Source organism: Leuciscus leuciscus (genome assembly GCF_965113295.1).
Source record: "Leuciscus leuciscus genome assembly, chromosome: 10".
NCBI classification, from domain to species: Eukaryota; Metazoa; Chordata; class Actinopteri; order Cypriniformes; family Leuciscidae; genus Leuciscus; species Leuciscus leuciscus.
This window is the reverse complement of record NC_138734.1, coordinates 2434155-2459690: the sequence shown is the minus strand read 5'-3', so window position 1 is coordinate 2459690 and position 25536 is coordinate 2434155. Positions and strand designations below refer to the sequence as shown.

Sequence of the window (25536 nt, the reverse complement as noted above, 5' to 3'; positions counted from 1 at the left end):
AAATGCAACGTTAGGGCTGTAAACACTCGTGTAAAGGTAGTAAATGTTGCGATCTGCTTTGAGATGCACGTTAATGTGTCAATATGGGTCACTTTAGAAAACACTCTCTGTGATCCTTCCTCTTAATCCACGAGCTCTTAACTCACTCCGACAGAAGACTCTGAGACATTACACACGTTAGCCTACTTTAATACTTTCAGGATGCAATACAGTGTTGAACTTCAGATTGTTGAAGAACATGTTTGTCACAAAGGGAAATCGTCAAGGGTTATTTATCTCAGTAACTAAAGGTTATTGTTTCATAACTTTTTTTATTTTTTTATTTTTATTTTTTTTAAGTGTAGGCTATTTACTGTAGACGAGATAATAGTTACAAATAACCCACTTATTTAGGCTTATTTAGGCTACCTGTAGTACTTCTGCTGTAATACAAATAAATCATATATATGAAGTCAGTTTAATGTTTATCTTTAATTTTAGTGATTTATTTATTTTTATGTATTATTTATTTTGTGTATAGCATCACCTTTGGCTTGTTCATAAGGGTTTTAGTAATGTTTTTCTTTGTAAAATTGCTTAACAAAATGTATTGCAAAAACAATTAGATTTAATTAAGTGTGCAAACATTGTAATGTGCAAAACATTTTTATTTGGCTTCTGTAGTTTCTATTAAATATGTCTAAAATATGAGGAAGGAAAATGTCGAACAAGGATGTGGACAAAGTTTTCTTTTGGGGACATTTTGCAGATAATATATTTAATTGCAATACTCATGTTTGAAAGTGCAATAATATTGTACTGTGGCTTAAGAATTATGATAATATCCTATCGTGATTTCCACCCCTAATTTTAATTAAAACAATTTTAATATAACTAAATTTAAATAATTGTAAGACTTTTTGATGGTTGATGTTTATAGTAGGTTATATCGTCACAACTTACCCCTACATGCCCTAATGTTGGTCAACGTGTGTTCATTTCATGGGCAATAAAACTGAAAATATGTAGAATATTACCATACAGTATTTGTCCCTTCTCTTCTCTTCATATGTAGGTTTGATAGATTGACAGCTCTGAAGAACTAATATTCGTCGCCTGTTTCCCAATGGCTGGTGAGTCCATGTATATATTTCATTACATTAATAGCTCAACGATAAGCAGCTGTATTTTACATTGATGCACTGCTTTATGTCTGTCCTGCAGAAAACAACTTTCCTCCTCTGCCTGGCTTTATTCCTCTGAGGCCGTGTTTCCATCAGGACTTTGAGGAGATTCCTGACCAGCACCGCACCATGTGCAAGAGACTCTACTACCTGTGGATCTGTGAGTCTGGACAACAAACTTACATATCGATCTTATTCAGGTCGAGTTCACAAATACTCTGTTGAGTTTAGTTAAGTGTTCAGATGAACATGTCTAAAGCAGCGTCTCACTCGACTGATCTGTAGCTATTTTAACACTCTTGGTCCCCTAGTGGTGTGAGGTGGAACTGCAGGTTCCAAAAATAACTAAAAACTAAAAAATTATATATATATATATATAATTGAATTTTTTTAGTTATTCTTGAGCATTGATGGAGCAACACACTTTGTGTGAAAATAAATCCTAAAAGTGGTTTGTTTTGTTTAACAATGGTATAAATGTAAGAGGTGGCGAAGTCTTTCACAGACACACGGGGTAAAACCAGCACGGAAAAAAGATACAACAAAACCAAACAATCACTTTAGCAAAAAATATATAAAACAATTGGTTTATTTTCATAAATAAAATAATTGATTTTTGTTCAATAAATATACTGTCATTAATATGTTTTAATTTGAAAAATAACAGAAACAAAATTATTTAAAAAAAAATTATATTCTGAAAGCACTGAATGAGCATCATCATAATGTAATAAAGCTTTACAGTAGTAACGAATACATTTGATATTGTATTATATTAATAACATCTTCTTTTTTTTTTTTAAATATGATGATTTCTTTATAAATATGGTGATTATCTATAATGGTGATTAAGATGGACGCCAACTTTGATTTATGATATTTACCACCGGATTCTAACCATGTCAACAAAAGTAAAAGTCAGGTGTTTATTATCATGTTAATTATGCATTGCGGTGCGTCTTAAATACCGTACTTTTACATATTCTTCCGGTATTGAAAATCTGTTAATTACCTTGAATAAAACTGAAAATCCTTAAGATGACATTTGTCTCAAAATATTGTCAATAATTGTATCGATTCTCATTTGCTACTTAAATATACAACATAAAAAAAAAAAAAACATTAAATATTAGATCAAAGTAGCACAGAATCAACTTTGTGTTCTATGAGTCCATGCATGTTAAAGGTTCTTCATGGAACCGTCGACGCCAATAAAGAAGCTTTATCTTCATTTAATTACATTATTGGTGATGCATTTGTTCACTTCACTAAAGGAGTCATTGAGTGTATTTTCTCCTTAAGGATGGTTTCAACAATGATGTGGATCCAGTATTTATAAAAAAATATACATTATGTTATTGTAAATATATACATTAATTATGGTCATCTCTTGCTGTAGATCTACCTGTAGCTGATCCCTCTTAAGGTATTCTTTATGTGTTGCTTTTGAGTGAGATTGCATGCTTTTTTTATTTAGAATATTGTATCATTAATCTTTTTTAATTATTTTTTTTAAAGAAAAATAAATATTTAACATATTTTTCATGGCATGGAACAAAGTATTATTTTGTTCTTTGTGTGATTTCATGGAGTCGACTGCATGTCACAGTTGTGTGTTTCTAGTGTCTGTCAGCCTCATTCATTGATGACACTGCTATGGCTTTAGTTCACTCATAATCATGTGCATTAGAACCTTTGTGCAAATGCAATGCTATATGTGTGTAATGTGGGTGTTCAGGTTTCTCTGCTTGATGAAGCATTTACTCTGTGTTGACAGCTGAGGATTCTCTCTCTCTCTCTCTCTCTCTCTCTCTCTCTCTCTCTCTCTCTCTCTCTCTCTCTCTCTCTCTCTGAAGTGGTGTGTGATCATCATATAGCGTATTATACTACAGGGCCGTTGAATGCTTGAATCTGATTGGTTGACGAACGTTCTAAGGTGTGCATTATTTTCAGGGAAACGCACGGCTAAAGTAGTTCCAGGCAGGTCTTGACCGCATTACAGCTCCATATCACTTCGCGTAGTCAACTGTAATAACGGAAAATAGGATACAATTCATAACAAGAAAAAGCATTTCGCCCCATGCGCTTGATCTGCAATTTTTCAATGTCTAGCTTCACAATCAATAGAAACATGCAGTTTAATTTGAACAAATAAAGTATATAGTCCTATCTATAATCAATAGAAAATTAATCTGAATATAGGCTAAATAAATGGATAGTCCTGCAGCACGGATTTTTAATGCAGATAATATAACAAATAAATAATTATTGATAGGCCTACTTGTTAAAAGGGCTTTGTGTTTCATTTATTTGGCTAGTCTACTGTCATCTGTCAATAATGAAGAAAAAAAGAATGAACGAATTAATTAAAACGAATTGAATTAATAAATAAATAATAATATTGACGCACATGCTTTTCTGTCTCATTATTGCAACATCTCTCTCTAATAACTGCATTAATAACTGCATAATAAATGTAATTTGATACTTATGACTGATCATGTCCAAACGCGTGTTCAGCGCGTTCAGTCTGTGTTCAAAGTCGGTGTTTAAAATCTGCTGCAGTCGATCATGTCGATGAAAACAGTCAGAGAATGTGTCAGCTACCCACATAGCAACATTGTGTCGGCCCAGATCCGGCCCACATCTGGCAGACTGGCACACGTGGAAAGATGATCTGGCCCACGTGCAGCGTGGAATTACGGCACTTGGGTGGGCCGCTTCTGTTTGCCAAATCTGGGCCACAAGCAGGCCATAGCAATGTCACATGTCAGCCAAGAGCAAAGAAATAAACCAGAACTGGACCTTATCTGAGCCACAAAATCTGTGTATATTAAATATGAAGTCATCTCAGCCTTAATAAGCCTGTTAACAAGCAGAATCACTGAAGAAAAGAAGAGAACAGAAAAAGAGACGAGCAGAAACACAAGAACTACAACTGACTTCAGCCACAGTCTAAGATGAAATCAACTGAAGCGAAAAGAAGACATTAAATCTGTGAAGATCTCAGCAGAAGAGGATTAAACAACTCCACAAACAGCATTACCAGCTTCACTTATTACTAACCAGACTGACTTTATTTCTGTCAGACGTCTACAAAAGTTTGTATTGAGAATTAACAGAGGTTTAACTCTGGTTCATTTGAAGTCACCATAACAGTGAATAGTGTTTCCATTAGTTGGGCTCTTAACTCTTATTATATCTGTTGTCTTCTTTGGCTGCTGTGACAGTGTGTGTGTCAAACACATTTGAAGCAGCAAAGAATGCTAAAGTGAAATGAGATCAGGTGATGATGATTACCTGTTGATGGTTTTATAATCACCATTAAAAAACCTGTTTCACTGAGGTAATTTGAATCTAACAATTGTGTTGTACTATTAATATATTCACATTACAAACCCTGTGTTACTGCAGACACAATGTTGCTATGTGGGTAGTTGTGTGTCCCCAGCATTAGTCTGCTATCAGCGGCTCAAACCTCCGTTACTAACTCTACCTAACCCTAACTCAGCATTAGTCTGCTATCAGCGGCTCAAACCTTCGTTACTAACTCTACCTAACCCTAACCCTAACTCAGCATTAGTCTGCTATCAGCGGCTCAAACCTCCGTTACTAACTCTACCTAACCCTAACTCAGCATTAGTCTGCTATCAGCGGCTCAAACCTCCGTTACTAACTCTACCTAACCCTAACTCAGCATTAGTCTGCTATCAGCGGCTCAAACCTTCGTTACTAACTCTACCTAACCCTAACTCAGCATTAGTCTGCTATCAGCGGCTCAAACCTTCGTTACTAACTCTACCTAACCCTAACTCAGCATTAGTCTGCTATCAGCGGCTCAAACCTCCGTTACTAACTCTACCTAACCCTAACTCAGCATTAGTCTGCTATCAGCGGCTCAAACCTTCGTTACTAACTCTACCTAACCCTAACTCAGCATTAGTCTGCTATCAGCGGCTCAAACCTTCGTTACTAACTCTACCTAACCCTAACTCAGCATTAGTCTGCTATCAGCGGCTCAAACCTTCGTTACTAACTCTACCTAACCCTAACTCAGCATTAGTCTGCTATCAGCGGCTCAAACCTTCATTACTAACTCTACCTAACCCTAACTCAGCATTAGTCTGCTATCAGCGGCTCAAACCTTCGTTACTAACTCTACCTAACCCTAACTCAGCATTAGTCTGCTATCAGCGGCTCAAACCTTCGTTACTAACTCTACCTAACCCTAACTCAGCATTAGTCTGCTATCAGCGGCTCAAACCTTCGTTACTAACTCTACCTAACCCTAACTCAGCATTAGTCTGCTATCAGCGGCTCAAACCTTCGTTACTAACTCTAAAATGACGTTTTGGAATTAGCAACGGAGGCATGGGATTAGATGCGTAAGAAATTAGTCCTACATACAAGAGCATTTTAATGACACAAACTTTACAAACGTCTTGAAATACATAATCTGAACAATGTTTCGAGGTGTGGTAACTGTAGTATAAGCGGAATAATTGACTTCAGGCCGTTGAATTATTAGAAAAATAATGCACACCCGAGGTGTAACGGCCACTCCGCTTCGCGTCGTGACCGCATTACCACCTCGGGTGTGCATTATTTTTCTAATAATTCAACGGCCTGTCGTCAATTATTCCTTACTTATTCTCTTGGGAAATGAAGTGTTTCTGCTCTCTCTCTCAAACACACATCTGTTTGCACCTGTGCTAATAACGCGTAGAGTTGCGTAGAGTTATGGAGTGAGATCTGCTCTTGTGTCCAGTGTACGGCGTCACCCTGCTGGTGAACTTCTTCGGCTGTATGGCGTGGATGTTCGGTGGAGGAGGAGTGACGAACTTCGGCATGTCCATCATATGGGTCGTTCTCTTCACCCCTTGTTCATATGTGTGCTGGTTCAGATCCATTTACAATGCCTTCAAGTGAGCATCCCCGGCCTACTAGTGCATCAGCAAATTACTGAATTGTTCAGATTTTATAAAGTGATTATATTTATATTTATCATTATTTATTATTATTTTTGATCATTTGTGTTTTATAACATTTAGTCTTTAATATTAATTAATATTTGATGATAATCATCATATGTACAATTAATCTATTATTATTGTTATTATTATTCATATAATTCAATTTTAATAAAGATTTTATAATGATTTTAATAATTATCATCATATTGTAAATGTATAATGAATCCATTATTTATTTATTTAATACAATATAAATTATATATTTATTTATTTATATTAATTTAATAAATAATAATAATAACAACTGATGCATTAAGGTTTAAATAACTTTTATGTATTTGTTTATATGTAATATGGTAAATTTATATTTATTTAATTAATTAATTAATTAATTAAATATAGATTATATAGTAATATTATTCAAATAATAATAATAATAATAATGGTTATCATCATTATAATATGGTAAATGAATAATGCATGTATTTAATTATGTATTAATTTATATTAATTTAATAAATAATAGTAATAATAACATCAACAACTGATCCATTACACATATATGATTATGGTTTAGATAACTACAGTTCTGTATTTGTTTGTCTGTGTTGTTGTTGTTCAGGACTGACAGCTCGTTCTACTTCATGGCATTCTTCTTCGTCTTCATGGCACAACTGTTCATTTCTATAATTCAGGCCATTGGTATTCCAGGATGGGGTGTTTGGTAAGACCCTTTAAGTGCAAATGCATCCACATATTATTCCCAAATATCAGGATTCTGAACGCTAACACAAACCTCTGCCTGCGGACACTAATACTGCATCTATTACTGTATTGTGTTTAATGCATGTGTAATATCCATGATGGCATGATGTGTGTGTGTGTGTGTGTGTGTGTGTGATGGCATTATGTGTGTGTGATGGCATGATGTGTGTGTGTGATGGCATTATGTGTGTGTGATGGCATGATGTGTGTGTGTGATGGCATGATGTGTGTGTGATGGCATGATGTGTGTGTGATGGCATGATGTGTGTGTGATGGCATGATGTGTGTGTGATGGCATGATGTGTGTGTGTGATGGCATGATGTGTGTGTGATGTTTCAGTGGCTGGTTGGGCACCATCTCCTTCTTTGGCACGAGTATCTTTGCCTCCATCATCATGCTGATCCCCACGCTCATGTTCACTGCAGTCGCTGCTATCTGCTTCATCGCGCTCACGAAGGTACCGATACACACACACACACACACACGTATGTCAGCGGGACGGCTCATTACCCGCTCACTGTATCAGCTCGTTTAGCTGACGTGTGTACAGAAGTCTTGGGGCTGGTTGGGTGATGTGTTAGTAAGTGTGAGGCTGGAGCATGTAGTGGTTGTTAATTAGATGCGAGAGTTACCTTAGGATTTGCGTCTGAAAAGCCAATCAGAAGCCAGTAAAAATTGGTGATAATCGACCTATCATGGAAGCTTGTTTCCGCCACGGATTAAAAAATAAAAAAGTAATTGCGACTTTTGATCTCATAATACTGACTTTTTTTAATATCTCGCAATCCTTACTTTTTTTTCTACACATTTTTTTACATCTCACAATTCTGACATTTTGTCCATTTAAAAAAAAAAAATTGTATATCTCACAATTATGACCTTTTTCTCTAAATTCAGATTTTTTTTATTCCATGGCGTAAATAATCTCCCGTATAAAACTGACGCTGATCAACATTATTGTCCTGCTCATCCTCATCATGGTTCTGTGTTGGGCAGGTTCATAACTTCTACCGAGGCAGTGGCGGGAGCATGAGTAAAGCTCAGGAGGAGTGGGTCTCCGGCGCCTGGAAAAACCCTCATGTTCAGCAGGCAGCGCAGCAGGCAGCCCTGGGGTCCTTACAGGGCCCTCAGACCCCGCAGACCCCACAGTACTCCACACCCTCCTACGACAACACCATGTGAAACACCAGCACACACCCAGTCATCAGTAGAGCAGGAGTGTGTTTCCCAGAAGCATCAGTAAAGGTGCTGAATGTGTAACTTTTTCACTCTACTAAAGCATACAAACACCATAAGATATTTGCAGATATTTAGGAAACATGCTGAGTTCACATACTCGTTTCTCGGAAAAACACAGTTATTTTACTTATTATTTTACACATTTCGTGATGTCAGTCGGTTTTTGTTTTGGTCTGTGTGACTCCGCCCACTGCCAGTTCAGCCAATAGTATTTCGACACCCCGGGTTGCCAGTTGGTGGGAAACACAGCGTATTGCAGCCAGCAAATAAACTGGGTCAGAGATTGCAGATTCTACACAACCTTAAAAGCCTCTGTATCTAAAAATCTCTATGAACGAGAGCATATTAAAACACGGATAAATCAACTCATCAACTTATGTATGTTGCGCTCGTTACTGTTGCGTGTTCTCAATCTGGCAACCCGCGTGAGCGTCGAGTCTGAGGAGGCGGGGAAACAACGATCTCTGATATTTTGTATTTGGACTGCAGTACCTATCTCGACCACTAGCTGTCATTCTCACAGACTGCACCTTTAAACCAACTATGGTCGCAAGTTCTGTTGTTATCAGCAGTTCAACGAGCTAGTTGATTTCTTCAACGGTGTATCGTACTATAGCAGTGAAGCGGCGAGTTACGGCGGTGTACGGGAAACAGTCGTGACTAGAGCTACGGGAAACACACTCCTGGCCGAGCGGGAGACACGTGTCCGGCCTCAGCTGATCGTGACGTGATGGAGCTGAAAGATGACGTGTTTTTGTGTGTGTGTATGTGTGTTTGTTTTATGTGTGTGACTTTGAGTTTTGTGTATATTTAAGCCTATTTTTACCGCCATGTGACATTAGAAATTACTTTATGCAGATTTGATGAGATTAGCTATCAGGGAAAAGCTGGAAATATCAGGAAATGTTTAAATTGTGTATAATTTTAATACAATGTATAAAACATACAAGGGAATTTTGATGAAATATACAGAACATCCTAGAAATGTCATAAGTAAATATTAATATTTATAAAATGTTATTTTAGCTAGAAATATTTTTGTTTTGTGCGTGAGCATAGTCTATGACATTATTTTTAAACATTTGAACTTTGTAGTGAATATATATTTGTTCTAGTTATTCTAAATTATTTAATCTGCTAAAAACTACTCAAGTGATTGTAATATAAAACAACTTATTTAGTATCATAAATGGCTAGTAGACAGGTTGCTCTATTAATTAATTAATTAATTAAACTTGACTTATTTAGTTTTAATTTCAGATATACTGTATGTATAATGTGTAGGAAATGTTGAGTTACATGGAGAGGCCTGCTTGTGTTTTGTCAGGTCACTGTGTGAGTGTAAATGCATTACATGTATTGATGAACGCAGAGCCGCAGATTATCCTGTAATATATTCATGAAAAGGGAATTGTGTAAATCTTTACTATTTTCAAAGAATGTTTTAGACTGGCTTTCCATGTGATATAAAACTAGGGTAACACTTTATAATAAGATTCATTAGTTAACATTAGTTAACTAGTTAACATGAACTATGAACAATACTTCTTCAGCATTTATTAATCTTAGTTAATATTAATTTCAACATTTACTAATACGTTATTCAAATCAAAGGTTGTATTTGTTAGCATTAGTTAATGCACTGTGAACTAACATGAACAAACAATGAACAGCTGGATATTTATTAACTAACATTAAGAAAGATTAATAAATACTGTAACAAATGTATTGCTCTTCATATATTAATGTTAACTAATGAACCTTATTGTAAAGTGTTAGTAAAACCAGGGCTACAGATTCTTGACTGTAATGAGTTAGCATATAAATGAACCATTAAACACACTTGTTTCCTCTTCGGGCTTCATGGATGACTGTGTGGAGTGTTTGGGCCAGCAGGGCGCAGTGTTGTTCTGGGATGAGATATTTCCAGACTGGGATTTTCCCCAGAAACTGCACCGACTTGCAGATCACAATCGGAGAACAACACTACTTTGTCAGGCTAATAACTTGATTCTCAGTTAGGCACACGTTTAAGCACGTGTCTGATCCCAGATTAGATTCCTGAAGACGACAATAAACGCTCTCTTTCTTTCTCAGACCAGTCTCACCATTCGTAGAGTAATGATGGGATCATTCACATTAAGAGAGTCTCCTGTTATAAACACCACTGACGTCCTCTGCTTTAGACACTCGATTTGCACTCACACAGAGGCGGCGTGTAATAAAACTCCTAGTGTGAATTATGAAGGTGAGCATATTTTCCAGCTTAAATCAAATTGTTTTATGGAGTATAACCAATAAAGTCAGCAGCATCACAGTGAAGCATATGTTCTTTATATCACTGACTGTATATTATATCGGATCAAACTTCACGTGGGCTTGTGAAGGTACAGTGTGTTACTGATGTTTCAGTGCTGGTAAATGACTTTAGCAAGGTCATGGTCAAGGTCATGGTCAAGGTCAAGGTCATGGATCGGATTCCCCGTGATAATAAAATATATAGCTTGATGGTTACAGCTGTAAATGACAGTATTGTTTTGCGTTTTATAATACAGCTCTTGGTACACTTCTTTTAGTTGCCCGACAGCATACAGTTACAGTGAAATCAAATATTGCACATACATATTTATTATTATTACTATTATTTAAAGCACATTTAAAAACAAGCAAGGTTGCCCAAAGTGCTGTACATCAATAATAATATAATAATAATAATAAAAAACAAACACACAACAAGGAAACAACATAAAACAACCACTCACCTAATAATTAATAACCCGGGTGATTGAAAGCCGTCGTTAATAAATGAGCTTTTAGCAAAGATGTAAAACTGGAGATGGTCTGAGCAGATCTAATACAAAAAGGCAATGAATTCCAAAGTTTGGGGGCGACAACTAAAAAAGCACGATTTAATCTGGATCTGGGAACCACTGAGAGAAACTGATCAGAGGATCTCAGGGGCGTCACAGAGGAGCGCCAGCTCTCTAATGTCTCCAGGTGTTTTAGTGCCAACCCGTTCAAAGTCTTAAAGACAAACAATAAATGTTGAAATTCATATGAACGGTATCAGTATTGCGACTCAGCAGGCGTTTATAAACCCAACTCTGATCATGAGGTGGACATTCCTGTTGTGCAGATGGAAGATTACAGTATGATCTGCCTTAGGGTCTCTCTCCGAGTCTCTCTCGCAACATCTGTTCTTCTGCAGCGCTCGGATTATACGGAAATGAAGTCATTCTGAACAGGGTTCAAGTTAAGTTACTGTACGCACAGCTAACAGGGATAGATCTTCTGAGAAAACGTATTCCAGTAACGTTTATAGAACGTTGATTCAACGTTATCTGGTCTTTAATAAAGTTCTCAAAACGTTAGCACAAAAACATTATGTATACATCTATCAATCTATCATGAAACCTTTTCTCTGAAACGTTATAGTTGGACGCTTGTCTTACATTTTTTAAAAATGTTGTTATACTTGTTAGAGAACATTCAAAAGAAAGCATAATTCTCATAATGTTTGAAGAATTATAAAATGGAATGTTTCCTTCATGTTTGTATGACCAAAAAAAAAAAAGGACATTTGGAGAACATTCAGAAATAACATGTTCATTACTTAAAGGGAATGTTGGCTAAATGGTTTTAGAGCATTTTTTGTGTTAGCTGGGTTGATGTCACTGTATAAATGGTTACAGCTCTATTACTGTAAATGACAGCACTGGTTTGTGTTTTATAATACAGCGCTTTGTGCTCTTAAAACTGTTATAAAATGATTTATCTGTGCACATCATCTCTTCTCCTCTCTGATGATGAGGGCGGGGCAACCTGTCACTCACATGAGATCAGCCAATAGCAAACCACATCCATCCAACCAGCCAATCAATTCCCCACAGACACAATCAAGCCCCGCCCACATTTGTTCTTGTTCCTGAAGCGTTTCACTCGCGGATATGCGGCACAATAGAGAAGAAAAGACTATAGCATACTTAAGTACAGTATAAGTGTACTTAAAGTGTGTTAAGAAACAGTTAAAAAAGTGTACTCTCTCTCTTTAAGTTTAAGTGCACTCTTTACTTTTTTTTTTATATTCCGGTAACACTTTTATTTTACAGTGTCCTTGTTATACATGTTGCATATATGCATATGAAGAGTTCAGATGCAAAAGCTCCTAAGTGCCATATTAATTTTTATCAAGCTTGTATGTTTAAGTTCAGTTATTTCACTTAAATGACAATGAAAGTGACCTATTAATTGTAATTTAAGTGAAATTACTGAACTTAAATATACGAGCTTGATAAAAATGATAATTCTAGAAGAAAATTTCAGATTGCACTTATGGCGCTTTTCCACTACACAGTACCAGCTCGCCTCGGCTCGCCTCGACTCGGCTCTGTTTGGTTTTCCACTGTGTAAAAGTTGTACCTGTACCTGCTTCCAGGTACTTTTTTTCGTACCACCTCCGGCGAGGTTCCAAGCGAGCTGAGGCGAGCTGAGGCGATACAAAAATGTGACGTGAAAACAAGGCAGACTGCTGATTGGTCAGAGAGAATCGTCACTATTCACTGCGTCATCATTGCACGTGCCAGACGGAGTATCCTGAATAAAAAACAGCAAAAACAAAAACATCCAAAAACAGCATACACTCGATTTCCTCCATTGTCCTGTGTGTGTGGGTAGCGGGCGCGTCTCGCGTAAAAGATTAAGTCACGGCAGTTTCCTGCGGCGTCGCTATGACGACCAGGTACTATTGTGGAGGTACTATCTGCAATGGAAAACGGAGCGAAAAGCGAGCCGAGCCGAGCCGAGCCGAGTCGAGTCGAGTCGAGGCGAGGCGAGGCGAGGCGAGCCGAGGCGAGCTGGTACTGTGTAGTGGAAAAGCGCCATTAGAGGCTTTTGCATCTGAACTCTTCATACACTCGTAAAGGATTATTAGGAACACCTGTTCAATTTCTCATTAATGCAATTATCTAATCAACCAATCACATGGCAGTTGCTTCAATGCATTTAGGGGTGTGGTCCTGGTCAAGACAATCTCCTGAACTCCAAACTGAATGTCAGAATGGGAAAGAAAGGTGATTTAAGCAATTTTGAGCGTGGCATGGTTGTTGGTGCCAGACGGGCCGGTCTGAGTATTTCACAATCTGCTCAGTTACTGGGATTTTCACGCACAACCATTTCTAGGGTTTACAAAGAATGGTGTGAAAAGGGAAAAACATCCAGTATGCGGCAGTCCTGTGGGCGAAAATGCCTTGTTGATGCTAGAGGTCAGAGGAGAATGGGCCGACTGATTCAAGCTGATAGAAGAGCAACTTTGACTGAAATAACCACTCGTTACAACCGAGGTATGCAGCAAAGCATTTGTGAAGCCAGAACACGCACAACCTTGAGGCGGATGGGCTACAACAGTAGAAGACCCCACCGGGTACCACTCATCTCCACTACAAATAGGAAAAAGAGGCTACAATTTGCACGAGCTCACCAAAATTGGACAGTTGAAGACTGGAAAAATGTTGCCTGGTCTGATGAGTCTCGATTTCTGTTGAGACATTCAGATGGTAGAGTCAGAATTTGGCGTAAACAGAATGAGAACATGGATCCATCATGCCTTGTTACCACTGTGCAGGCTGGTGGTGGTGGTGTAATGGTGTGGGGGATGTTTTCTTGGCACACTTTAGGCCCATTAGTGCCAATTGGGCATCGTTTAAATGCCACGGCCTACCTGAGCATTGTTTCTGACCATGTCCATCCCTTTATGACTACCATGTACCCATCCTCTGATGGCTACTTCCAACAGGATAATGCACCATGTCACAAAGCTCTAATCATTTCAAATTGGTTTCTTGAACATGACAATGAGTTCACTGTACTAAAATGGCCCCCACAGTCACCAGATCTCAACCCAATAGAGCATCTTTGGGATGTGGTGGAACGGGAGCTTCGTGCCCTGGATGTGCATCCCACAAATCTCCATCAACTGCAAGATGCTATCCTATCAATATGGGCCAACATTTCTAAAGAATGCTTTCAGCACCTTGTTGAATCAATGCCACGTAGAATTAAGGCAGTTCTGAAGGCGAAAGGGGGTCAAACACAGTATTAGTATGATGTTCCTAATAATCCTTTAGGTGAGTGTATATATATATATATATATATATATATATATATATACCCTAGCCCTAACTTTATGCAAATATATAATTGCATGTAATTAACCCTAAACCAAACCTCAATCCAAACCCTAATGCATAATTACAGTGTAACAAGGACACTTTAAAATAAAGAGTCACCAATATTCCTGTAGAATGTGAAGTATACTAAAAGCACACATTCAACACAGTGCACTTCTCTTTCACACGGGAAGGTTCGGGCTGATTCTGAGTCTCAGTCCATCCCTGCCCAGGTATTCATTCTGTGCCCAAACATCCATAATTAATAAGCACAAGGGCTTATGGGTCTCATTCATTGTGGGATGCAGTACAGCACATTGTATACTATAGCATACACTTTAAAAAAAGGCACAACTTGTTCCTTGGGTTTCTTGGCCTTTGAGAAAGTCTGTAGACGCTCAGTTCAGTATTCTTGGCCTGTATGAAGGCATGATAAAGTAATGGTGGCTGGGACGTGACTTCATCTGTCTGGTTTGGGATTCGGGTCACCATGGTTAGTGTGAGAGACAACAGCTGCTTTACCAGATAACAAATATATGTTCTAAACACGTTTGGCTAATGTTTCCATTAAGTTATGAAAACTGTTTTCACTTGCCAACTGTAGTAATGCTGTCAGGCAACTAAAGAAGTGCATGGATACACCAAGAGCTGTATTATAAAGCACAAAACAATACTGTCATTTACAGCTGTAACCATCAAGCTGTATGTTTTATTATCATGGGGAATCCAATTCATGACCTTGACCTTGCTAAAGTGTAAACATTTACAGACTGATCTATTGGAGTATGTTCTCTGAACATTCAAAATGTCCAATTCTTTTATCTTTTAAAAAGTTTTTCTTCCTGGTTTAACGGACATTAAGGGAACATTCCATTGTATCATCTTCAAATATTATGGGAACGTTACATTTGAATGTTCTTTGAACACTCTGAAACAAATAGAAACACTTTAAAAAAAAAAAATTCAACAAAATTTTTTCTTTGAATGATGCATAAATGTTTTTGTGCTGATGTTTTGAGAACATTATTAAAGTCCAGAAATTTGAACGAACGTTCTATTAACGTTACTGGAAGAACGTTCCCTGTTAGTTGCGTTTCTACCCCCAAATCAACAGCCAGAAGCAGCCCAGCGGCCCTCCAACCTGATCAATATCGTAATAAACACTATCACGAGGAACATAATGGGGCATTCAAACATGGTAAATATGTTTAAGGTGGTGATCGGAGAGTGAAGGGTCAGTAGTTGTGAAGGGGAACACAGGAGTCACTTCTCCAGCCCAGAGTCCAGGGAACAGAGGAGCTTTATGTTCTCCCACTCAAGGGTGAAAGAGCTGTGTCCTCGTGTTTTACAAACTCTCTCTATCACACCCATATGACTGTGTGCAGACATACGCTACGCAGGAATTTCTCTTATGCCTTCTGTCTCTTGACTTTATGATCAACACACTCTTGATCTGACAGTGCTGGTGGCTGAAAGTAAAGAAAAGTCAAAGAGAAACTCTGAGACATAAACATCTTGTGAGCTTATTATTTGTTTTGCGATGGAATAAAGTGAACCTAAGAAATGCCTCACTGCAAATTCTGGATCATGAACTGCTTTATTTGTGCACATGAATATAAACAGTCTATAAACAGGACATATATTCCAAATAAAATTTCATTGCATTATATACTATATATATATATATATATATATATATATATATATATATATATATATATATATATATCAAACCAAAAACATGGTTTGATTTTTGCACGTGCTCCAACACTACATGGTTCTGCGTTGTGTTCTGTTCACAGTCATTGAATAAAGACATCTGGTAGATCCATGTTTGGAGGACAAACAATCTGTTTGCCCTTTATAATCTTACATTACATCAGCTGTTGTTTGTCTCATGTTGTCGACTTGTGTACAGCATTCATCACACCCTTGCAAACAACTGCAAACACATGATGTAATCCAAACTTTATTTAAACTCTTAACCGAAGCCTCTGGCTAGCTTTAAGACTTCTTTGTTTTTTCTTTAACGATGGGACTCATTGTTTATGAATTATAATCATGCCTGTAAGATACTGACACACTACAGTGCAGGACTACTATTTCACAACATGATGTGCTATTAAGCAACACACTGTAGTTCTCTTGACCCTTAGGATTAACTTTACTATATCTTTATGTTTGAGTCCCAGAGACCCCAATGTTCAATCAATCAATCAATCAATCAATACATCCGTCCGTCCATCCATCCATCCATCCATCCAATCAATCAAATCTATCCATTCATCCATCCATCAATCAATCCATCCATCCATCCATCCATCCAATCAAATCTATCCATCCATCCATCTTTCCATCCATCTTTCCATCCATCCATCCGATCAAATCTATCTATCTATCCATCCATCCATCCATCCATCCAATCAAATCTATTTATCCATCCATCCATCCATCCATCCATCAATTCATCAATCAAATCTATCAATCAATCCATCCAATCAAATCTATCCATCCATCCATCCAATCAAATCTATCCATCCATCCATCCATCCATCCATCCATCCATCCATCAATCAAATCTATCCATCAATCCTTCAATGTTTGTGTTCCATTGATTTGATTTATTTTGAGATTCTTAAGGCTTTTTTGGACATTCAAGTATTTGTCATTGTCAAGTTAAGTCACATTTATTTATAGAGCGCTTTATACAACACAGATTGTGTCAAAGCAGCTTCACATAAATAAACAGGAAAATAACAGTGTTAATGTTGCAGAATTCATCAATTATGAAACCAATTCCATTTCAGCTGTATAGTGCAGCTCTACTGAAAGCTAATAGTGTCATTATTCAATTCAGTTCAATAACAGTGTCAATGTTGCACAGTCCGAACTGAACATTCGTAAGATTGCCTGCTTTTCCAGTTGAATTAAAAAGCAATGGCCTTGGTAAAGATCCTACAGACATTTGGACTGGCTCTCTAAAGGAAACCAAACTCCCAAAGTCATCAATGTTTTAAAAGCTTGCGCCACATCAGCATCTGTGTATTGAAAGCCTCATCAGGACTAAGAAGCTACTGATGAAGAATCTGTAAAATAAGCAAATCAGTAAACTCCCGTTCCCAGTCATTTGTTCCAATTGTCCGAGAGTCTATAAACTAGTATCCCAGCAACAATTTTGCCCTGTGTTAGCAGCACCTCTGTAATGAGAATTTATTCCCACATTGTTCCCTCCATATGGCCTCCCTGGTTGCCTCCAACGGGCCATTTGCGAGTAACTGACAATTGAGGTTGAAAAGCAAAGGACACAGAGGCCTGGAACGATGTGGGACTCCCGGCGTTTACTGCCGAGCAGCGCTGCGAGCCAAGACAACTCACCTTCTTTATTCCAAGACCTTCAGATGTAATGGCACACATAAATAGAGATGATGAGGAGTTCATTAGCTCAGCCGAACGGCCTCCGCGTTTGCAACCAGCCGTCATTATTAAAGCAAACAAGCCGGTCGCTGAGGCTGGAGTGAAATATCTTCACGCTTGTGTTTCTCACCGTAAGTGATAGTTGAATTATTTACCGTGCCGCTCGGTCTCCCTCTTCACATCCGAACAGTTCAAGATAATCTCCCAGTGAGTCCGAGTTGTTAATCATTTGATTTAATGGTGGAGAACGGCTCTAGTCTGGAGATAAATCACGGCGACACCGAGACCACCGTGTCGTGACGTCTTGTTGTGTCTCGGGCAAACCTGTGTTTCCACACTACACAAACATCTCATGCTGACGGAGTCATGCTCCATTAAATATTGAACAGCAGACCAAGCGCTCCATTGTATTTGGCTTCGATAGCTATACATGCACCAAAATAATCTGTTTATTATCGGATTGATGGTTCATTTGGACTGAAAAGCCTCAATGTAAAAAGGCTGATCTGAATGAATTTTGATCAGACTGGTCGTCTAGCTCTTAAAACATATTCCAGTCAACAGGAAAAATATAAGCATGTGAATGTTTGAATCTGATTATTTCGGATTCATAAATACCTTGAGCACGTGTGCAGAGCAATGATGCGTATTTATGTTTTACATTATTAGCCTACAACATGGCCGATGTACTAAATATTTGCTAAAATGCTTTCTTTTTAGATATGACATCAAGGCAGAAATGGCAATCATGCTTGCGGTAGATATAATGCAGAACCTGATGTCCAACATGTTCCTGGATCAACATTCCAATCAACCAATCAGATTTGAGGAACAGGTTTACAGTTTATGTCAAGTTTAGACTTAAAACCAGGGTTATTCACCTCTCATTTCCCTCTGATTTTAGGGCTAAGTTATGGGTAGGGTTATGGGTTGGGATAGGGTTAAGAATACATTTCAGACAGGAATGTTATTCAAAATATGTTGATCCAGAAACATGTTGCATTTGGCAAAATCACAGCGACTGCACATGTGCTGAAGATTTGCTCAGAATGCATGTAATGCACATGCAAACAAATATGTGAATGAATCAGATTGCAAAACGTGTGGTACATATACAGAATGGAAACACTCTTTTACAGTGTTCTTGTTACTTATGTTAGAGATGTACTCACTATAGTATTAACAGTAAAGTATGCATAATTACAAGCAACTAATCATAACCTCTAAACACATATCACATTGTTTATTAAAAATCTGAAACACTTTGCTAGTATTTGCTAGTAAATCATAATTCATTTGATTAACTTTTGCAGTAGAATGTCTGAAATATGTAGGCCTATTTTCTGCTCAAATTTACTTCAGTTATCTTTATAACGGAGAAATATATATTTTTTTTTACAGTGCAGAACGTATTTGTGTAATTTCACTGTAACACGATCTCATGAAAGTGTGTATCTATCGCACAAATTATATTTCTCGTATCATTTATGTGGCAAAAATAGTTTTTGCGTGCAAATGATACGCACTGTAAACCCCTTGGGTAGGATTGGGGTGTGGAGTGTGTGCGTATTACACGCCATAAAGTGCGTATCATATGCACGTGAAAACTGCGTATCATATGTACGCAAAAACAATTTTTGCTGTATAAATGATACGAGAAATATAATTCGTGCTATAGATACGCACTTTCATGAGATCGGGCTGAGCAGGAGCACCTTAAAATAAAGTGCAACCAACAGAACTCAGAATCTGATATCAGACTGGATTCATGCCAATTGATGAAAGTTACCGACTGAGTCATAATGAGCTTCATAACGGGAATAACTAAGTGGAAGAACCCTTACATGCTGTTGCATCAGTGTTTGAGTCCATCTGCCCTCCAACAAGAAATCTGACTGTACTTTCCATTATCTTGAAATGTTCTACATATTCCTATCGAAAGAGACCATCTTGTTTATCTACAGTATCTGTTCTTCCAGCTGGGCTGAGCGAGTTCAGACGGTCAACCAGGAACAGAATAAGGTCAAAAACTCTCAAAAAACGTATAGTTTTGTACAGGTTCACAGAAATGCTAGATTATTATGTGATCGTTCATGCATGCTGTATCTCTCTCTCTCTCTCTCTCTCTCTCTCCTCGTTGAGGTCTTGCAGACTCCGTGATTGTTCTCTGAAAGAAAGCTATGCAGTCATGTCGCGCACGTGTTTACTCTAAAACTAAACCACACGTATTCCTTGGAGCGCCGCTGAAAATGGCTCCTGGCTCCGTTTCTAATCTGATGTCATGATACTGGAATTCACTAATAGGTCTCTGACTCGGTCTTACCTCTCTTATTTGGCGACATTTGCTCACAGAAAACACACAAGCATGTCGTCTACAAACTGCAGAGTTCACACTCTATGAAACTGTTTTTCACATCTCAAAATAAAAAGATGATTTATGCTTCATAAGGCAGTAAAGTAGTGCAATCACTGTTTTGAAAAAACAGAACAAAGCAAACAAAAACAAAAATACATTTAAAAAAAAAAGAAAGAAGTAAATGAATGTACTAATTTTCTGTTTTTTGTAATTTTATTTATTTATTCATATATGTACAGTAGTGGCCAAAAGTGATGTGTGGCATAGGGAAATTGAGATATTCACCCTTTATTCAAATGTAATAAAAAATGTGTTAAAGATTTTGTAAGCCTATTGCGTAGTTGTGCTTGGAGTAAATTGTTTTATTTGTGATAATATCGCAAGGAAACATGCCAAATTGTGGCAACATATTTTTTTAATCAGTCTGTTTATGAACACACAACATATAACTGATAATATACTTTTTCCTTTTACCTTCATTTTTCTATGCATAAAAAAAAAAAAATTCAGATAAATACTTGAACCAAGTTTAGTATTTTGTAATTCCCTCTTATTAACCATATATATATATATATGAAGAGTTCAGATGCAAAAGCCTCTAAGTGCCATCTGAAATTTTCTTCTAGAATGATCATTTTTATCAAGCTCGTATATTTAAGTTCAGTAATTCTACTTAAATGGCAATGAAAATTACCTATTCATTGTAATTTAAGTGAAATCACTGAACTTAAATATACGAGCTTGATAAAAATGATCATTCTAGAAGAAAATTTCAGATGGCACTTATGCCGCTTTTCCACTACACAGAACCAGCTCGCCTCGCCTCGACTAGACTCGGCTCTGTTTGGTTTTCCACTGTGTAAAAGTTGTACCTGTACCTGCTTCCAGGTACTTTTTTTCGTACCACCTTCAGCAAGGTTCTAAGCGAGCTGAGGCGATACTAAAATGTGACGTGAAAACAAGGCAGACTGCTGATTGGTCAGAGAGAATCGTCACTATTCACTGCGTCATCATTGCACGCGCCAGACGGAGTATCCTGAATTAAAAACAGCAAAAACAAAACCAAAAACATCCAAAAACAGCATACACTCGATTTCCTCCTTTGTCCTGTGTGTGTGGGTAAGCGGGTGTGTCTCGCGCGTCTCGCGTAAAAGATTAAGTCACGGCAGTTTCCTGCGGCGTCGCTATGACGACCAGGTACTATTGTGGAGGTACTATCTGCAATGGAAAACGGAGCGAAAAGCGAGCCGAGCCGAGCTGAGTCGAGTCGAGCTGGTACTGGTAATGGAAAAGCGCCATTAGAGGTTTTTGCATCTGAACTCTTCATATATATATATATATATATATATATATATATATATATATATATTGATGGTTCAAATGAACTGAGTATAGCCACAAGACATGAACAATGTGTGTTGTATGAATGTTTTCGATATTTGTACTGGAAAACAAGAAAAAACGAATACATTACAAAATATTTTTTTGGAGTATTAAAACACCTTTTCTGAAGAGTGCGCATGTGTGAACGAGCTCTAGTGTAAGAACGAGTCTATGAGTGAATCTGGAAATAAAGCAAAATAACTGAAAAATAAGAGATATTCCTCAGATGTCATGTCCAAATTTATAGCAAAAAATCAGGCATTAATTCGATCTCAAACAGATTCTTTAAAAGTAGTTATTACTCCAACACCTGCGTGACATCATTAACCAACGTGGTTGAACGACCAATTTGCGACAATACAGTTTCGGGAAACAGTCGAGACTAGAGCTAGATGATTTCTTCAACGATGCATCATACTATAGTAGTTTAGCCTCAAGTTACAGCGGTGTTCGGGAAACACACCCCTGATTGGTTACAAGGTAGTTTGTGACGTCAGAAACACCAGCGATTTCAATGCGTGTTTTTGAGACTGTCTTTGGTTCACTGCAGTTTTAAGGAGAAAATACTCAGCAATGGTGTCGACTTATGAATTTACACATGCTTTGTCTTAAAACATATTAAAAACACCATATAGACACATAAACAAAATTAAAAGCTTTATTTTACTTTAAAACAAAGGCTGAGATGCAGTGGATGTGCTCTTATGAATCTTTGTTCCACTTCTGTGGTTACAGAGTTCTTATTTCAGGCCTAATTCTTAATTAAAATGTTGCTTCGGTACACCAGAACCGCTGGCGTTCAGTACAGTACATGTTCTGTACAAACACAGATGACAGATGGGAAACTTCCCCTAAAACTGTGTCACAGTTTGATGAGTGTGTGGCGAAATCCCAACCACTATAATTGACTTTTGATTGTCTGAACCCAAAAAGACTTTCTACTTCTACAATAAAATCTGGTATACACTTCAGTCTTTATTTGAAGATCCAGTATGAACTCTAAGACAGATGATTCGGAGCACAAACGACAAAAGCGACAACCACAACAATGACAACAACAGCTGGAAGAGACGGATGGATGTGTGGTCGGCTGTCCTGGATGTCCTGGACCACAAAACCAGAACACAGATTTACTGTCTACACTATAAACAATGTTATAATAATCATTTATACAGGGTATAAAGAGATACGATTAAACAAAGTCTGTTCTGCATTTGATCTGGATCTTGATAAGGGAAAACACATTTCCCAGACTGTCTTCAGAAAGCCGGCGAGTGAACGAAAGATCTGCTCCCTGCAGAAAGGAATTCATTTAGCTTTGGTTGAAGGGTTTGATGCATCAAAACACATCGAACATATACGTTGACCTTCACAGAAAGCTTCTTAGAAGTTTCGTATGCATCTATTAGCTGATGATAGCATATACGCAGCTGGATGTTTGTCATGTAAGGCTCTTCAAGTGTAGCATAATCATGAGCTCTTTTTAACTGCAAATACTGTCTCTCTTTCCGAGGTAGGTACGGATGGTATTAAGATTGTCAGTAACATCAAGTTATGCAATGTTAGCTTTGCAACAGTAGTATCATCCAAGTCTGTGTTCGATTTAACAAATCAAGGCATAAATCTCAATTTCAGATACAAAGAAATATGAATTCCTGGACTGTAACACAGCAAGTACACAGTACAAAAGAACAGTGAGTACAATATGATAAAATAAGTTCATGTCTTACCTATAGCTAATGGCATGCATGAGTGGGTTAACTGTATCATATGAAGCATACGGTGTTGGTTGGCAGTTAAAGAAACTATAGATATGTTCCAACATGGATGTCAGTATTAACACGGCACAAGTAAATCTCACAACGAAAGGTTTGCAAACTTGCAACTTAAGGAATATTACTGGGTTCAGTACAAGACAATACGATATTATGTTCCTGTAGCTCAAACAGGAGATCATGGCGCCAGCTACGCCAAGGTCATGGGTTTGATTCCCAGGGAATGTAAATGTAGACCTTTTTGGGGGATTTATGCATTTACAGGGAATGTAAATGCATACGTTTAAATATTGTTGATTACCACAAAAAAAATTATTTTGACGTGTCCCTCCTTTTCATTAAAAAAGCAATACAGTGAGGCACTTAATGGAAGTGAATGGGAAAATTCTCACTGTTTCAATAGTTCAGCCACAAGACATGAACAGTGTGTGTTGTTCACTGCAATAACTCAGTATTTTTGCTTTTCTCTATCAATATCTAAACATTGCTAAATCAAGATACATTTACTTGAGAAGCAAAATGACTTAAATGGGCCATATGTATAATTCAGAAGCCCTTGTTATTAGCGCCACCGGTGGCCGTTCAGTGAACTGCAGCACTTCATGCTCGTACTCGTGAACACGTGACGCTCAAGAGACTGAATGTGATTCAATACTCTGATATACTAACTGCAAAGTTCTTGTTCATTCTTCACTTAGAAGTAAAAAAAAAGTTGTAAAAACCTTTGCAGTGATAAACTGTTAACAAGCATCCCGGCGCCGTCCACTGCTGCGAGTGACGCTTAGATGAACATGTAAATATGTGCTGCACTTTCCTCTCAGTTACAAACTAAACAGAAAACAAAAATGACAACAGCAGTGAGAAAACAGCTGTTCATAATGATGTGTTTGCATCAGATCTGAGATTCACCGGCATCATGTCGACATTAAAATCACATTGTTATGATAGTTTGACTATAAATTTGAGACTATAGACAATATAGATCTGGCTCTGTGAGAATAGCTTGGATTAATCTCTTTTCTTTGCATGACACATTGACTTGAAAGGGATCTTTCGGCATTTTCCTGAACATTGTACAGTATAAGCATCCGTTCGTTGAACAGAAGAGATGCTCTCGGGAGCGAGTGTAAACATCACGTCCTTTTGATTTTCCCAGCAAAAACATCCCGAGTCCTTCACATAAAAATCAGTCTATAGGAAGCCGGGGAAGGTCTTGTTACACTTACTTCCATTGTAAGCGCCTCACCGTAACCCGGATTTAGAAATGATTTGTTCCGGTAATCAACAGTATGCTGTTAATTCTTGAATTGAACCGGGAATATTCCTTTGATCACTAAACATCATTTATCCCTGCTGGCACAGCTTAATTTTTCTTGTAGCGGGACTTCGCAAGTATAGCATAGTTTGCATTATAACAATCAGTGGACTGACATACAAGGCAACATTACAAGCTAGTTTAATGTTAATTGCAGCAGGTTAAGTAAAAGACTATGATAAGCCTCCAAGGTAAAAACAGCTTGATAAACTGCTTCCAGCTTTTGGATTCAAGGCTTTTATTCAAAGTGTTTTAATCCCAAAAGCCATTTCTTTTTTTTTTTTTTCTTTTTTTTTTTTAGAGCCTTCATTCAAACTAAAACCACTTTTGACTTAATTGGTTAGCTGGAGGAGGACTGACAGGCTGGCGATCTCTCTCTCATACACCGTTTTCAGTATTGCACCTTCACTAAAGTGGCACAGACAAAGAGAGAGGCTTGGAAAAATAGAAGGATTGTTTCCAGTTGCTGATTTTCCTGATCTAAATTACGGTTCAGTTCAATAATCTCACTTTGCATTCCAGCATTGTAACCCACTTTAAAACCGAGAAGGAATTAGACTTAATTGGGGGCAGCGAGTGTGTGTTTTTATGAAAAGCCAGGGATAACGGGGTGTCTGGAAAGAAAACAACAGACGTGTGTGTGCTCGTTCCTCTCGCCGCGAGCTGAATCCAGGTTCACAAGAACCAAGACAAATACAATAAACAATCACAGCGACACCATTCACATTGCAATGGAACAGCGCTTTCATGGAGATTCATCCAGATCATGACCTAAAGAAGCAGAAACAATGAGGTGATGAAAACAGATGAACTTCAAAGGCCATTGAAACATGTACGATATACTTTATTTGAAGGTGCCGTAGTTGCATTGAACTTACTCAACAAAGTACTGAGTAATATTAATTCAGTTACTATAGAGTTACGGGTTAGGGATTGATTTAGGTTTAGTTACTTGTAATCATGCATAATGTACTGTTATTACTATAGT

The 25536-nt window shown here is 37.6% G+C and overlaps 2 protein-coding genes and 1 long non-coding RNA gene across 3 annotated transcripts in view; 2 read left to right on the top strand and 1 right to left on the bottom strand.

Annotated features, from left to right (window-relative positions):
* The window catches only part of scamp5b (secretory carrier membrane protein 5b), an 8856-nt gene extending 337 nt beyond the window's left edge, over nucleotides 1–8519 (top strand). Inside the window, exons 2-7 of the mRNA XM_082182313.1 lie at nucleotides 1055–1112; nucleotides 1204–1323; nucleotides 5932–6088; nucleotides 6759–6860; nucleotides 7242–7359; nucleotides 7899–8519. Coding sequence (XP_082038439.1) covers nucleotides 1106–1112; nucleotides 1204–1323; nucleotides 5932–6088; nucleotides 6759–6860; nucleotides 7242–7359; nucleotides 7899–8084 — 690 coding nt within the window. The 5' untranslated portion in view covers nucleotides 1055–1105 and the 3' untranslated portion in view covers nucleotides 8085–8519. The remainder of the gene's footprint in view (nucleotides 1–1054; nucleotides 1113–1203; nucleotides 1324–5931; nucleotides 6089–6758; nucleotides 6861–7241; nucleotides 7360–7898) is intronic.
* Nucleotides 8520–8530: 11 nt separating this feature from the next.
* LOC309507864 lies at nucleotides 8531–23954 on the top strand. The gene is made up of 2 exons (XR_014209258.1): nucleotides 8531–8782; nucleotides 21822–23954. It is a non-coding gene; the product is annotated as an uncharacterized lncRNA (long non-coding RNA).
* loxl1 (lysyl oxidase-like 1) overlaps nucleotides 22103–25536 on the bottom strand; it is a 21807-nt gene continuing 18373 nt past the window's right edge. Inside the window, exon 7 of the mRNA XM_082182219.1 lies at nucleotides 22103–25319. Within this exon, the coding sequence (XP_082038345.1) occupies nucleotides 25313–25319 (7 nt within the window). The 3' untranslated portion in view covers nucleotides 22103–25312. The remainder of the gene's footprint in view (nucleotides 25320–25536) is intronic.